This window comes from Pteropus vampyrus, unplaced genomic scaffold (genome assembly GCF_000151845.1).
Source record: "Pteropus vampyrus isolate Shadow unplaced genomic scaffold, Pvam_2.0 Scaffold7, whole genome shotgun sequence".
Taxonomy (NCBI): Eukaryota; Metazoa; Chordata; class Mammalia; order Chiroptera; family Pteropodidae; genus Pteropus; species Pteropus vampyrus.
The window spans coordinates 2,344,156-2,360,623 of record NW_011888788.1 but is presented as its reverse complement, the minus strand read 5'-3'; the positions used below and the strand labels follow the sequence as shown (position 1 = coordinate 2,360,623).

General features: G+C 39.9%; 1 protein-coding gene across 1 annotated transcript in view; it reads left to right on the top strand.

Moving 5' to 3' along the window:
- SLC23A2 (solute carrier family 23 member 2) overlaps positions 1 to 16,468 on the top strand; it is a 101,381-nt gene that overhangs the window by 31,875 nt on the left and 53,038 nt on the right. Inside the window, exons 2-3 of the mRNA XM_011369975.2 lie at positions 1,895 to 2,149; positions 14,323 to 14,421. Of these exons, the coding sequence (XP_011368277.1) occupies positions 2,042 to 2,149; positions 14,323 to 14,421 (207 nt within the window). The 5' untranslated portion in view covers positions 1,895 to 2,041. The remainder of the gene's footprint in view (positions 1 to 1,894; positions 2,150 to 14,322; positions 14,422 to 16,468) is intronic.

Here is a 16,468-nt window from a genome sequence, read left to right as displayed (position 1 = left end):
ATGATCTTGTGCTAAGGAGCCACATGGCACATTTGGGATGCCACTTTTGAGGGGCGGGGAGGGAAATATCTGTAAACCAGCATTTCTCAGCCTTGGCACGATTGACATTTGGAGCTGGATGATTCTTTATTGTGGGATTTGTCCTGGGCACTGTAGGGTGTTTGTTTTAGCAGCACCCGTGACCTCCACCTATTATATGCTAGTAGCTCTCCCCCAGTTGTAATGAAAAGATGTCTCTAGACGTTGGCAGATATCTCCCGGAGGGGAAAATCACTCCTGGTTGAGAGCCACTGCTTTAAACAGATATGGATGTGAACAAGAATGCAACATGTGCAGGAACATTTAAACCAAAAGAACCACCACAGAAAAATTCAGTGTCTATACCTAGCTCCTCTCTTGCATTGAGGCAGAGCTTAATTTTCTGGCAACTATTTTATTTTACTCTAAAATTTTGTATAATTTTCTCTTATTTATTTAGATTTCATCCCTCACCCCACCACAACCACACTGGCTCATTTGAAGTATTTGTTGAATGAAAAGTACCCCTAACAGAATTCCTTGAACCAGGAGGTTGCCTGCTTGGATTTCTAAACTTCTTGTAAGTGGGTCCTCACATTTGTAGGACAGCTTGGCCAGGTTTATTCATTCTCGGTGGGAATTTAATTGATGCTAACATCTGACATCATTCTCATCAATGTGCCAGTGAATGTTCTCTGTCCCTTCTCACCCCTACCCGCTTGTGGTGTTTTTTTCCCCCACATAAAAATTTAGGCGTGCCCAGGCGTATTTTATTGTATATGTGCCAAGCCTTGTAGGGCTCCTTTGTGCCCTCTCAATTTTTGAAGCCAAATTCTCCAAACGCTTATTAATCTATGAGTGGATCTCTTTTATTGTCATACTTCTGCCGTTTGAAGATGAGGTTTTAATTTTCTTCTTCACCAAAACGTGGCTGTGTCGAATTGTTTCAGTAATTTCCCGCTTTTGACTTCTGCTTCGGATTTTTGTCAGCTTGGAGCCTTGCGTATTGTTAAGTGATATCAGATTCTCTGAGATTCTCTGAGCACGTCAGACCCATCCTGGATCTAGTGCTGTCGATCTCCTTTCCCCTCTTCCTGGATCTCCAAATCTCTTGCTATTTTAACCCCCCTCCTCCTTTATCGGTTGGATTTTTTTCTTTAGGGTTATGTTCTCATTTGATCGATATCGGATGTTTTGGCTCTATTTTTTTGTGTGGCATTCTAGCCCATTTAAAGCTCATCTTGCTACCTTCCTGGAATTCCACGTGTCATTCAATTCTAGATTGGTTTTATCTCCTCTTTTTTGTACTTTTGAGTGCCTTCCTCTGCCTTTAATCGAGCACATGTAGGGAATTTAGAATTTTAATATCCATTTAATCATAGCAGATTGGCTATAACTGCACTTTGTAGTATGGGTGACACTAGCTACAAGTGGCTATTTAAATGTAACTTAATTAAAAGTAGATAGTTAAAAATTCTGTTTATTGAGCTAGCCATATCTCAGGTGCTCAGTAGCCTTGTGACAAGTGACGACTAGGCGAGACAGGGCAGTTACAGAACATTTCTACTGTTGCAGAAAGTTCTGTTGGATAGCGCTGGGCTATAAAATGTAGACCATAATGCACGTCAAAGAAAGACCTATTTTTATCTCTAATATTCTAATATTTTGAGATATGTTCCTCTCCAGGGGATAATTTAGAATCAGTGAGTGACCTTAAACCAAGAGGGTGGGGACTTGGAAAATGTTAAGTACTGTGTCCTTGGGTGTTTGGGTGTAACTTGTATTCTGACTTTTCCGTCCAGAAAACATGATAACCATGTGTCTGTCCTGTGTTGTTTGTGTATTGAAGTGACTTGGCTTCTTTCTCCGTTTCTAGATGCTAAGAAATGGTGCTGGTGGGGCTCATCTCTGCCTGATAATTGGGTGCACTGGAAGAGCCAACTCTGATCCTGGGCTCCCTGCTTGAACAAGCCTTCACTACCAGCCACTCCAGTCCAGCGGCCAAACTACTTGTTTTTCCTTAATGATGGGTATTGGTAAGAATACTACGTCCAAGTCCATGGAGGCTGGGAGTTCAACCGAAGGCAAATATGAGGACGAAGCAAAGCACCCCGCTTTCTTCACCCTTCCAGTAAGGGCATTCCCTGCCATCCTTTCCTCTTGAATCACTCTAAAGTAGTTTCTGTATTGAATCGACATAGGGTTAGCTTTAATACTCATGTTTTCAGTGAAGGTTAAGGCACTCGAAAACCAAATGCTTTTCACATGAGAGAGTCTCCGGGGATCCCTGTGGGCTGACTCTGGTTTTGACCCTGTGCTGTGGCTGCAGTCACCTGATGGGATTAGCTCCCAGAAGAAACTATGCTTACTGTGAATGCTGTGAAACTGGCTCAGCGCCCACTCTGTACTGGAGGATGTTGAAGGCTTAGTTTAATCTTCAAAAATGTATCCTTGTGAAATAGCCTGCAACCCAACTTCAGACTTGTATTACAAGGTGGGAGAGTAAATGAATGACTTATTGTTTAGATGCCCATGCTTTGCATTATGGTAGCAGTGCCCAAGATAGAGGTAGTTTTATCTGGACAATTAATATCAGTCAGATAAGGCCGATGACACACATTCATTATCATTCAGGGCTAGTATTTTTCCAGATATAGGATTATGACTTAATGTATGTAAAGTTACCTAAAGCGTTGGTTTGACAAATATGTGGTGACAGAAAGAAATCTAACTATGGGAGGTGAATACACAGTGTAAATATATATATGCCTTACTGTTAAAGTGTACAGCTGAAACTTACTGGATTTCGTTAACCAATGACACCGTAAAAATAAATAAAAAATTAATTAATTAATTAAAAGAAAAACACTCTTTAGAGAGAACTTGCCTCAAGGTGTTTTTCTCTTAAGATTGGAAATGAGGTTGATAACAGGAATACCATTCTAGGATTCCTTAAAAGATGGTCATGGAATTTGCCTCACTGCAGTGTAGTGAGAAAGATACGGACTCGATGTCTGTAAGTACATTGGTTGACCTGACTTGCATTCACGTTCCGATATTTTCTATAGTAATTCACAGAGAGGTGATCTACTGATTTTACAGCTGACATTAATGTTTTATTGTGTGAAGCGAAATTTTGAAATAGGATTTTCTGTCATATTGAAGGCTTAAGGTCAACACAGGTTTTTTAGAGTAAGAGACAAGTCAGTTTTCCAGATTTAAATTAGATCATCTTTGAAAAAGAAGGAAAGTTTCATGCCTGGATATCAGCTTGTCTCTACCATACTGATGAGGTGTGGAGGCTGAGCAGGGCCGGCAAAGGGGACAGGTAAGAGGTGGTTGCTGAGGTAGGAGGGGAACCAAAGAAGCTCCATCCAGGTAGCCAGTGACTCAGGCATTGTGAGAGTGAGCTGGACTAGGAATAAGGATGGACTTTCAGATTTAGCCAGAGCACAGCGGCTGAGGTTCGTGCGGGTGTGATTGCAGTGATGCACCGTGGACCCTAGGTGATGTAAGGAGGGAATTGAGGCTGATGCAGGGGATGGAGGGGCTTTGAAAAGTGAAACATCATTCGGGACAAGAGTTTGGCAGGCCTGCTGGATTGGGGTCTTTGAGAGCATCTAGGAAGAAAGACAGGTGGATGAAGAACAGGCAGCTTTGGTGAAAGCTGTTAGAAGAGTAGATCTGACCAGATTTAGTGTTGGGTTAGATGCGGGTGGCCAAGTACAACAGAAGTCAAGAAGGGTTTTGGGGTTGGGCACCTGGGTGTCTGGTGGTCCCTTGCAGATAAATTAAGAAACACAAACAAAACAGAGGATGCTTTTTGTGTTTGTTTTTAAGTTGATTTGGGGAAGTAAATGAATTCATAGAATATGGAATTAAGATTCTGCTCTTTTGTGGTACTTTGTGTCCATTTAGTCAGGAAAGCACTGATCCATCCCTCGGCCCCTGAGGAGTCTTTCTCCTGTTGTCTTCTCTCAGCCAGGAAGCAGGTTTCCTGCTTTGTTGCTGAGAATGACCAGCTAAAATCATATCTGAACACTGTTTACATTGGCATCTCCTAGCACAGAAAACAATTTCCCGATTCACCAGTTAGGAAGAGAGTTGTAAACTGGGCACACTCAGGCATTATAATATTCGAGTTTGCTGGGGCGCCCTGATTTATGCCTGTTGTTCCTGCATATATGTTCATACAACTCCCCTTTATGCCTACAACCGTTCTGGTTTGTATGATGAATTATGTGGTCTCCGTAATTACAACCAAACTTAAGCATATGAAATAGCTGAAAACATTTTTTACTTTTTTCAGAGAAACTTTTTGAAACATCTTATATGATTAGACTTACACACATACACAAAACCATTCTGTTTATAAAAGTAATAACATGTTCGTATTAAAAAATTTTTGAAAATACATTAAAGCATTTAGAAGATAAAGAATATTTTTGAATTGAATTGTTACAGAATTGATCAGAAAACACAGTTGGGTCCCCTCCTTCTCACCTTCTGTAGTTACCGCAGGTGAATTATGCTCCCCATCAGTCAAGATGTTGCTCCTGTCTTTTGAATTGTAAGTAAAGGCAGGAAAGTTTTTTTTATTTAACAGTTCCGTTTATTTTCATAGCTGTAATCTAATAGTTACATGATGGAAATACTCCAGAGGAATCAAACTGTGTGGCAGTGAATGAAAATGTGTGAGAAAATTTCTGCATTCAACAGATCTGGCTGAAAAACTAAAGTTAAAATGCTAGGTAGAACAAATTGTTCTTTAAAATATCAATTCCTTTCCTTTGAAACAAATTACTGAGTCACCCAAGAAAATACAAAAACATAAGTAAATAATAATTATTAGTGTTTAGGCTATTACAGTGCAGGTTATCCTCAGGACACACACATCAAAGGCAGGAAAGTTTAAATATTAAGTAGTTAATAGAAGCTGGCGATTGATTATAAGAAAGTCTATAAGGAAAATAAAGGAGACAATGACAGAAAAAGAGGCCTGGATCAGACGTAAGAACGTATATGAAGAAAACACTAACCCAGGAGTGAGAGGTTTGGGAGGAACTAGGACAGAAGGAGGGGGTGGCCAACAGCTTTAGAGAATAGGGGCAAGCTGCCCTCCTGTAAGAGACCTGAGACCCCAGGGGAAGTGGCCGAATGGGCGTGCTATTAGGTGGGAGGCCAGCAGCTCAGAGCCGTGCCCTGTAAGAATGCAGCCAGGGCAGCTGATGCCCCTTTCTTTCCTTCTCTCTTTCTTCTCAGATCCCTCTTCTTCCTCTGCTTTCAACCTCCCGCCTCCTTCTCCCCTCCCCTCCCTTGCTTTTCTTGTAGGAGAAGTGACCTTGGCAGACATGGGGAGGGATAGGTGAAGAAACCATATAATGGTAACCTTGATTCCTGTAGGCCTGTGACTCTGGATGGCAGATTTGAACATACTCATTCTCAGCAGTGAAAAGAAAGCACAAGATTTTTTTTTGGTGCAAACAGTCCTATTTTAAAAACCAAGCAAGGAAGGCTAGCTAGAACATGTCCTTGTTCTTATAACTTTAGTACCAGTTGCCATGGAGTTTCTTCTTGTACATTCCTGAATAGAGGGTTTGGAGTTGTTAGATCTTAAAATGGAAAGTCTCAGTTGAATGGTAATAATAGGTGTCTTGGAAAATGTTCTCTCTCTGTAAGAATAATTAGATCTTGGGATCAACAGTGTGATTCTGAGAAGGGTCTGAGGATGACTCTGTTTCCTGGAGCCAGCCCAGGGACTTGGTTCAGTTCCCCTATTTTCTGTAAGATAAGGGCTAGAATCTACTGCATGATAAGCATGATTAGGGCAGGGGATGCTCTCGATAGTTCAAAATTGAACAGCCAAGATGAGCAGGCTTCTTGTTTAAAATGTCTAAGTTGGGGAAAATTTTATAGAAAAGGACTATGCTGATACATGCTTTGAAATAAAAACATTGAAAAGATGAGATCCGAATGAACATTTTTATGCATGGTAAGAGGTTCTTTACCTTTCTTTCTAGAGTTTTTGATCTTAATGAATTTTTCTGCTCTGGTATTGAGGTTACACATAGTTGCTCATATTGCGGCTTACTTTTAGTTTGAATAGAGTTTTGGTAGTTGTAAATGAGATGTCAGATGTTAGTAATACAAAATGGCCAGCTAATAGTTGAGACATGTACAGTTTGCTGTGAATGATCTTAAAGTAACAGAGCTGCTGCAGTCATTTCTTAGAAAAGGTTTACGAAGTGGATTATCCCTCACTTTTGTATGAGGCCCGATTCACAGACTCTTGGTCCTAAAAAGGGCCTTAAATAAAGGAAATCTTGTCCATTCTGCTCACATTCAGTGCTTGCTTTGTGCTCCAAGCACAAATAACAGGAGTGGTTGTCCAGGCTTGCTGCCTTCCCTGCCCTACGAGGCCCACCCTCAGCACTATCCCTGCCGCCAGTGTTTTCTTTGGATCATTTCTTGCCTGGATCATATGATAGCCTCCCTGTGGCCTCCCTGCCTCCCAGCCTTGTGCCTTTCCAGCCCCTGACTGGGATTCCTGCCTGTGTCTTTTGCTTTCCTAGACTACTTAAGACTTCCTTTTTTTCTAAGTGTAGATACCTGCTGAACCCTTTACCTCTAAATTTTTCATTCACTCCTAACTTGTGTTCCCCTAAGCTAGTAGGCAGGCTCCTGAGCTTTAACGATTAGAAGGAAGATAATTCCGATAAATTTCTTTACTGTAATCTAATCCCAAATTCTGTTGGAGAAATAGCTGATTTCCTGTTGGGGTTTAGTCAAGCAATCTAAGAGGAAGATAGGCTATGGGAGGTTGTCTGGTAGTAATTACTTGGTTGTTTCTCCCGCCTCCTTTAATTTTACATATTTTAAAGCATCTATATTTCTCCCCAGGCTTCATGGTACAGATATGTTGTCAGAATGAAATGGTAATAGCGGGAAAACCAATGTGTTCTTTCACTATATCTTTTTTAATAATTCGCACGTTTGTTTTCTGTCATTGTTTTATTTGTATAACTTCATTTACAAAAGAAATACATTCATTGTAGAAAATTTAGAAAACATAATCCTATAATGAGGAAGAAAACCCCAAATCACTGAAAATCCTATCAGCCAGAAAAACAACATCTTAATATTTTGGTGTATTTCTTTCTGGAGGTAAAACAAATATTTGGGTGTTCTTTTATAAAATTCTGACACACACAAACAATCTGCTTTATAAGGCTCTTTAACTTCCTATTATATCCTGGCATATCAGTGCCACTGAACACATACCTTGTCATTATGACATAATAGCAAATCATGGATCTAATGTTTCCACTCTGTCGATATAAATGTCCAAATCTGTGGAGAATTTTTATCAAGAGTTTATTTGAGATGAACTGATAATTGCTGGGAAGCAAGATCTCGAACGCTTCCTGGAAATGACAGTATGCAGCTTCTTTCATGCAGTTGGAGTTAAGGCCAATTACATGAAGGTGGCAGAAAGCGAGGCGGGGATCAGCGCTGTGCCTGCCATTATCGATATCCCCGGGGTAGGGGATGGCTCTTCTGGCTCCATCTGTGGAGAACAACTTCATATTGTGGGAATATGGGCTTGGATCTAGGACCTTAGGTATAAGTCTCAGTTTATTCCTCGATACCTGTGAGAACCTGTGCACCTACTCATGCTTGGAGCTCTAGCCTCCTTGTCTGTATTAGATGTTTGAGGAGTAAATGAGATCATACATATCAACATCAGTTCATATACCCAGTAGGCAATTAATAAATGTTCCACTTCCCTCCTGCATCTCCACCATGCTTTTTGAACCAGAGAACAGTGATGCAGAAGGGCAGATAGGGAGTCTGAAAAGGGATCACTGCCATCAACTGTTGTACAGATGCATCAGGCTTCAGGAAACAGTCCTCTGTGACTCCTATGATAGGCATTTTCTGGGGCCACAAAGGGTGGGGAGTGACTGTCTAGATAATTTTTAAAGCCTCAGTCAGGATGCTGGAGGGAAGAGCTTGAGGTCTGGAGTAAGGTCTTGATGCTAATGTGTGTGTCTCAGACCCTGAGGGGATTACTTGAGCTCTCTGGCCATCGGTTTCCTCATCTGTAAAATGGGAATAAACATAGCATCTGTCTCAGGGTTGTTACAAGGATTAAATGAAGAAATATATGTACATTTATTAACATGGTATCCGACACATATGAAATGTGCAGTGAGGAAGAGAATAAGGAGAAACTAGTAGTTAGTTTAGCTAAAATGTGAAAATGCCTTGACAAAGCTATTTGACCAAAACATTAGAAGTTACACTGTGATAGGGGAGGAATCTTTTTTTGCTCCATCCCATCTCCTTGAAGGATCATCCCTGTTATAGCCACATTCATAGAAACCAGGAAAGAAGGGATCCAGATGGAAGGGGATCCACTCTCACCTGGAAAGGGAGGTATGAGAGTCAGGAAAAGGTCCCACACGATGCGTGGTTGTAAGGCAGAAAGAATACTCCTCTTGCCATTATGTGTGTTTGTAAACAGGCTGGTGCTTCTGCAGACTGTTCCGTAACCTGCTTTTTACTGCATTTAACAAGATATCCTGGACCTCTTTCCCAGAAAGTTTGAATGTATTTTGCCTTGCCCTCCTTAGCAGCAGACTGGTATTTAACTTAATGGATGTACTATAATTTTGTTAATTGTTCCTTAAAGGGAGTTGAAGTTTAAATTCTTTTTTTTTTTTAAACACTAGGTAAGATAGTCATATGATTCATAATTTAAGAGTACACAGAGTATATAGAGAGTGAAAAGTCCCTTGCCTGGCCTTGTACACACCAATTCTCCATACACACCACTTTTTAGAAATAGCTTGTGAATATGTAAGCAAATGCATTCTTCGTCTCCTTTTACACACACACGTGTATATCCAAATATCTATGTCTGTAGCCCTGCGCTTTTTTGACTTACTAATATACCGCGGCTGATGTTCTGTACGTCCCTATGTCAGAATATAGAGTGCCCTCATTCTCTCTGTAACTGCAGAGCATCTCTGATACGGATGTACCATAATTTATTTAAATATTTCCATTTGATAGACAATCTAGATGGTTTCCACTATTTTGCTGTTACATTAGCACTGCAGTGACTAACTTTGTACACAGGTCCTTTCACTCAGATGTAATAAAAAGACAAATTTCCAGGAATGGGACTATTGGGGCAGAGGGCGCACGCCTTGCTAAGTTGAGGGTCACCACCAAGTGTGCCCTGTTGAGGTCATTTCATTGCCATCAGCAGTGCGTGAGCGCCTGCTTTCCTGCAGGCGTGCCAGTGGAATGTGAGTCAGAATGGGGTTGTGACCAATTTAATACTTGGAAAAAGTTTTCCGTTATAGTTTTAATTTGCAGTCTTGTGGGAGTGAGATTGAGCATCTTTTCTAATGTTCAGGAGCTGTTTCTATTTCCTTATTTTCCTGTTGGGATGTTGACCTTTTTCTTGTTGGTTTGTATCCCTTATATATTCTTTACCTATCAGAAATTTACCCTGTCATCTATAAAGTGTTACCTCCTGGAAAGAATGGAAGATAAGTGTCCCCTTTTGGGAGAAGTGCCGGAACCCGCTAGGTACCCTTGGGATCTGTTTTGGAATCAGTTTGTGGATGGGGGTCCACAGGGACTTCTCTAGTTAAGTTCTTGTAAATATCACCTTAAAGGGAAGATGTTTGATGAAGTGTCCAGCCCGTTGCTTGACATAAGTCTCTGCCCAGCCAAATGTCAGGTGTCACCATCACCACCGTCATGGGACACATGTGGGAGCAGGAGCACATACAAAAAATGGTTTTTAGTGTGGGCCTGTGACAGTCCACCCAGCTCATTAGGTTAGGTGCCAGGAATGGGGAGAGGTGAGCCACCTTCTGGCTCTTCTCGAACAGCAAGTTATGCTGGGGGACATGCTCCAGAGACACACCAGGAATCCTGAGCTTGCTCTGGCTGCTGCAGCCCCAGGACTCCCCGGTCCCCCCGCCCCGAGACAGCTGAAGAAGTTAATTTTTTAGGCTGTACCAAGATGACACAGACTGTGTAGCGCAGGTGAAGGAGCTGTGTTTTCGGCAGCATTGTTGGTTACTCCAGATGACTTTGCTTGCATGTGACCACTGGGTGTTCCCCAGGGGGCTGTTAAGTTCAAAGAGGCACTGAAAGCAAGATTAGGGGCTTTGCTGCCTCCATCAGCTTGTGTGTTGCTAGTGTTACCTTAGGTCTTCAGCTGCTTTTTGGGGGGAGTCAATCTAAGACTGACAAGCTCTATAGGTTTAGCATATGTTGTATTATACTCACTTTGATTTAGTTTTTATGGTAGTTTGAGATTTCAAATGATATTGAAAGTAGTTGGTAAATTTTATGTTCATTAAAAAGGCACTTGAGTTAAAGGATAGGAAATACTAATCTTGATATCTTTCTTCTTTATTTAAAGCACATTTTAATTGTGGAGTAGATATGGATACCAGTGGAAATAATCCTCCGTGTGTGTGTGTGTGTGTGTGTGCGCGCGCGCGCGTGCGTGTATAGAGTGAGAATAGTGTGTTACCTTTTTATTAAAAGAATAGAAAGCAGTTAATTTGGGGAACTTTATTACTACTTGGAAAAAGACTGTGTTAGTATAAATTGGTTCACTTAGCTACTGGACACATGACAGTGGAAGGTGGATTATACCCATATAGATGCTAAATTAAATTCTGAACCCTCTGATCAGAGGAATGGGGTTTCTCAGGTACTTTGTAGCCTTCACCTTACAGATGTCCACAGCCCCCGATTCACTTTAACTTGTGTTTGAGTAAACAAGTTACTCGTTCCATCGTTACTTTAAATTGGCATTATTGTGATATTGGCATTCAGCGTGTCACTCGGTGGCTATTGCTCCTGTTACACTCCTGCTTCCTGTACATTTGACCATTTCAGGATTATTATTCAGAAACACACACTTTAAGCATTATTGTCTTAACTTAGATGAAATAAAGCAACAAATACATTCTGTTTATTGAGCAATAGCAATAGACACTCCTATACCCTAAGGCAACATAGCCCTCCATATTGGAGACAAAATCAACTGGATAAATGTAGGCAGAGAAAATCTGCTTTCATAGCTGATTGAGTGATTGTATAATATTAGTTTGGGGGGAAATTTTAAAGCCACAAGTTTGGTTTTAAATACTTTGGAGGGGAGAAAGGACTACTTGTTCCCAAAGGTTTTTTAAATCTGATATATGTATTCTTATAAAAACTTGATCAATTTCCTGAGACGAAAGATGCCAAGATTCTCCTCTGTTATCTGTGATGCTATTAATAACACAAAAGAAAACCCATTTGTATTAAGTTTGAAAGCTTTCCAAGACATCTTTTATTTCCCAGTTGAAATAATATTTAGAGATTCAAAAATGTGAAGCTTTGATAGTGTCAGGAACATTTTTTGTCTTTTTCTCTTAAAGTTTATGTCTTTCTTGAAGAACTGATTGTAACATTTGAATTTTAAATTTTAAATTTAAAAAAAAAAAAAAGACTATCAGAATAGCTCACTTAATAAACCAGAGGAAAAGTTGTAGTAAAACAAACTAGAGTTTTACTCTCTGGTGCCCTGATGCATTCTGTGTTCAGTCAGAATTAACCCTGCACCCACTCTGGTTGGAACTCCCCGTTGGGCAGGGAGAGTATTGCATCCTCATCGCCTGAGCACAGCAGGTGCTCAAACAGGGTTTGTTGAAAGACTATGTGAGCCTTTTCCTAGCCTGAGAAGCATCTGCATTTTATAGTACTTATTTGTGTGTGTGAATAGAATTACTCAGGGGAGGAGTAGGAGTTGCTAACTCCTTCCAAAATTTCCTCTTTGGTGCCACATACACAGATTTAAAAAATATTGAGGTGAAATTTACACATCAAAATTAACAATATAAAAGAGAACAGTTCAGTGACATTGAACATATCCACAATGTGTGCAACCATCACCTCGGTCTAGTTCTCAAACCTTCTCATCACCCCAAAAGGAAGCCCTGTTTCGATGAAGCCTTTGCTCCCTTTGGCAACTGGTGATGAATGTGGGCGAAGGTTACTCTTAGCTGGGACAGGATTTTAAATCAGTTTTGGGTTTCTCTGATGATTTAGTAACTAAACACTGTTTTAAGTCAGTTCATCCTGAGTGTTTGTACCTCTTGGCTTCTCAGTGGGTTGAGTGCTGCTGTGATAAGACTTGGAGCATGGTTCTAATAGTAAGTTAGAGTTTTGTGTTGTGGACTTGATCTTGGCTGGGAACCTGTAGCCTGCTGGCAGCTAGTTTTACAAACAAATGCCACAAACCCAACTGGCTTGCATAAAAAGCTGCAGCATGCCTTAGAGATAGTTTTAAAAGTAACTCTTTATTTGATATGATATAAGAAAATTTTGCCCTGTAAGAATTATGTACCAGTTAATTGGGATCTTTGGCTTACTTTAAAACTAGCTTCAGACTTGAGTTATAATGTCTGTGACCTTGAATGAGAAATTAAATTTTTCCCTGGCCTGATTTCCTCAACTACAAAAATGAGTGCATTAAATCTCTCTGGACCCGCACAATCCATGCTACACTGCTTGAATCTTTGGTCTTTTTAATTTCTTCCTGTTGTAAAAATAAATTGTCCTCATTATAGAAAATTACCGACATATATAAAGGTAAAAAGAAAGCAAAAATGGCCCCTCTGATTAAAGACAGCTACTGTTAATATTTTGGTGTACATCTTTTTTATTCATTTTAAAAAGCAATATATGAATAACACACATACATACTGATACTGGTTATAAAAGATCTAAATGCTAAAGAATGTTTGGGAGTGAAAAATGAAAGGTGCCCAGCCTTATTTCTTGTCCCTGGGAGAACTTTCATACTAGTTTGTGACTTTTCTGGATCCTTTACCAAGCAGGGAGGTTATTAAAATTTTATTTTATGTTTTTAGCCTAATAAGATAATTCTAGGCTTACTGTTTTGTGATTTTGGGGGGGGGCAGTATTTCTTAGAGTTCTTTCTTTGTCTGTACACCAGTTTTATTATTTTTATTGGGTGAATATTATTCTTGAAGTGGATACACCATAATGTAAAAATGTCTATCTTTTTGATGAACATTTAGGTTGTTTCCGAGTATCCAGCATTTTAAATCATGCCGCAGGCGTTAACCTTGAATGTACATACCACTTGCATGGATATTTCTGAAGGATAGGTTTCTATGAGTGTAATTGCTGGCTCCAAGAAAAGGCCCATTTTAAATCCCAGTGCTTAGTTGCCTTTCACAAAGGCCATTCCACCGAGAACATAATCTCTCTAATAACTTAGAGTAGCTTTTACCTCACACCTACCTTGGTCAGTACCAGATTCACCTTAAAATTTTTCTCTAATTATGTTAAAAAATGAGATTTTAATGGTCATTTCTATAATTTTCGATGAGATCGAACAGCTTTTTGTGTGTTTTGTTGGACATTGCAGTTTTTTTTCTGTGAATCGTATACTGCCCTGTGCCTTGGATTGCCCTTGGGTTGTTCGTGTTATGGATTTGCAGGTGTTCTTTATGAAATTTTAATACTAATCTTTTGTTATGTGTTACACTGTATGTTCTCTTAGGCAATCACTTGTCTTTTACTTCTCTTTATTGTAATTTACAGTACCAGAATTTAAACTTTTTATATACTTTGCCTTTTTTAATATATATATTTTAAAAATGTAGTTGTGCTATTATGCATACGTATATTATTTTCTGTATTATTTTTTTCAAGACAGGCAGCAGTACCCATGGCCGCTGTGCACCTCCTAGGGAGGCATCATTAGTAAGTTAGGTGAATGGCAGTGCGTGAGTGCTGTAACTAGCACGTTACATCCCCTTGTAGGGATGACACAGTAGACATTGTTATCATCAGGCTTTTACTTGGAAAGGAATCTTAACCAAGTCAGCTCAGGATGCCTCTTTCCCACTCAAACAGCAGCTTTTGGGCTATCAGCCAAGCCTTTCCTGCCACTGGAGGGTGCAGGGGATCGTACTCCTTGTAGTTTCTTTGGACGTTCCATTCCTGGTCTCCCTCCATGGGTCATGCGGTATGTTTCTCCTCCATCAAAAACACATGCAAGGTCACTGATGAAGCACATGTTGGTTGGGCGTTTCATTTAAGAACTCCCCAAACTTGGCTAATTCATTAGGTTAAAAATGCACAGTTTTTGTCTCATATGAGGACTACAGAAGACTTTGGGGGAAAATATTTCCATACAGCAGAGAGCTATACGGTGAAACAGCCTCTAAATGGAGTGTTTCTCTTCAGGTGGTGATAAATGGAGGTGCCACATCCAGTGGTGAACAAGACAATGAAGACACCGAGCTTATGGCGATTTACACGACAGAAAACGGCATCGCAGAAAAGGTATCCACTTATGTCACCCCTCCCACTCCCCCACCGCCACCGTCTCAGGTCCCATGCAGGAGCTGTGTCCTTCATCTGGGGTTTCGTGTCTACCCTCCTGAGTGGGTGTGGGTTTGTATGTGGGTGTTCTTTTTATAATGGAAATAAAAGGAGTGATGAGGAATAGAAGTTACTAATTTTTGTCTTCATGGCAGATAAGGCGAGTCCTATATAAGAGTTCTTTATATATTTATTAAAGCCTTAGCCAGGGTGCCAGAGGGAAGTGATTAAGAGTTTGGGTCTGGGGGCTCTGTGACACACCCTGCAGGAATTACTCTGGGCATCAGTTGCTTCACCTCTGAAATGAGACTAAACATACCAGCATTCGTCTTAGGGCTGTTGTAAGGATTAAATGAAATAATACATGTAAAGTGATTAGCATTGTCTGGTACACACTACGTACCAGTGACCAAAGGAATGAGTGAAACCAGCAAGTAGTTTTTGTAGACTTATGAAAGTGCCTTTGACAAAACTCTTTGACCAAAGCAATGGAAATCACACACTAACTTGGGAGAATCTTTTTTTGCCTCTTCCCATCTCGACAGGAGAGAGCTGCGCCCAAAGATGGTCCAGATGCCTGGATTTATTTTTCCTTTGTCTCTACCACCGTGCCTAACATGTGCGAAAATTATACAAAGCTAAGAAAATAATTGAATCATACCTTGTAGTTGCTGCTCTCCCATTTTCTGATATTTATGTGGCTGTGAAGAAATCAAGCCAGTCTTTTTCTTCTTATCAATGTCTTGATCTTTTTTGCCTGTCTTACAGATTATTTATCTTTGATATTCAATAACTTTACTTAGATATGCTTTGATGCTGACCATTCTGGGTCAGTTTTTTCTGGCACTTCCAATATTTAACATCAAAGCTCCTGTTACTTTAAAAAAAGCTGCCTTAAATTATATCTTTATTTTTTGTTCTAGTCTATTCTTTTGGGTTTCTTATTTGAGGGCTCTGTGTGTATTTTGGATCTCCTTTGACGGCCGTCTCTAGCTATCACTTTTCTCTAATTTTGTTTTCCTCTTACATTGTATTCTCTTTTTTCATTTCTAGTCTGTGACCCTTCTTTTTTCATGTCATTTTTTCTCTTGTTCTCTTAGCACTTTCATTTTTTTTTCTTCTACTTCTGTCCAAATTCTGCCAACTCATGTTTTATTTCCCTTTGTCTTTACATTTCTGTTTTAAGGTCTTCCTTAATACAATTGATGGTTTTGAGTTTTCAAAATATCTGAATATTTTTTCATTAATTCGCTGAGTACTTAGTGGGTCTTTCTAATTTGTAAACATGTTTTTTAGTTCTTGGAAATTTTTTTCTTTATTATTCCTATATTCTGTTTTCTTTGTTCTATACTTCTATTTCTGTTATTTTGGGGAAATATCTTTGACTTTTAGGCCTTTTGAATTTTTTTTCTGTCTTGATTTTAGTTTCTGAGACCTTTTACGGTTTATTTTTGTTTTTATTTACCAATTAAAGCTTTTTAAAATGACGTCTCTTTTTCTCCTACGTTCAAAATATTTTTATTTTTGTGAAGATACAGGTTTCTTTTTTATTTTTAACATGTTCTCTTCTGCATTGGCCTTATTTCCTGTTTCTTTGGCTCTTTTAGAGGCTTCCTTCATTGTCCCAGGGTTGTGAAGTAATAAAAAATAGGATTGCAGGGTCATTGTATGTGAGTGAAGCTTGTCTGCTGGTGGGCCTTGACCCCGAACAACCAGGTGGAAAGCTGTCTTGTCACTGTGGGGTCCAGATGCAACGTATTGTTTCTAGGGCCGATCACAGTTCCTCTAGAAAAGAATTTTCTGGTCTCCTCCCACAGTTCCTCTAGAAAAGAATTTTCTGGTCTCCTCCTCCCTCTGTAACCCGGCTTCTGGTGCTCTGGAAGCAGACGAGGATCCCACCGTTCATGTTTGCATTTAAGCCCACATCGTATCCCTGAATCTGAAGTCTTTCTGGTTTATATTCTTCAAACAGTACCTTGTGCGTCTTGAAGAATAAGGACAGCAGTAG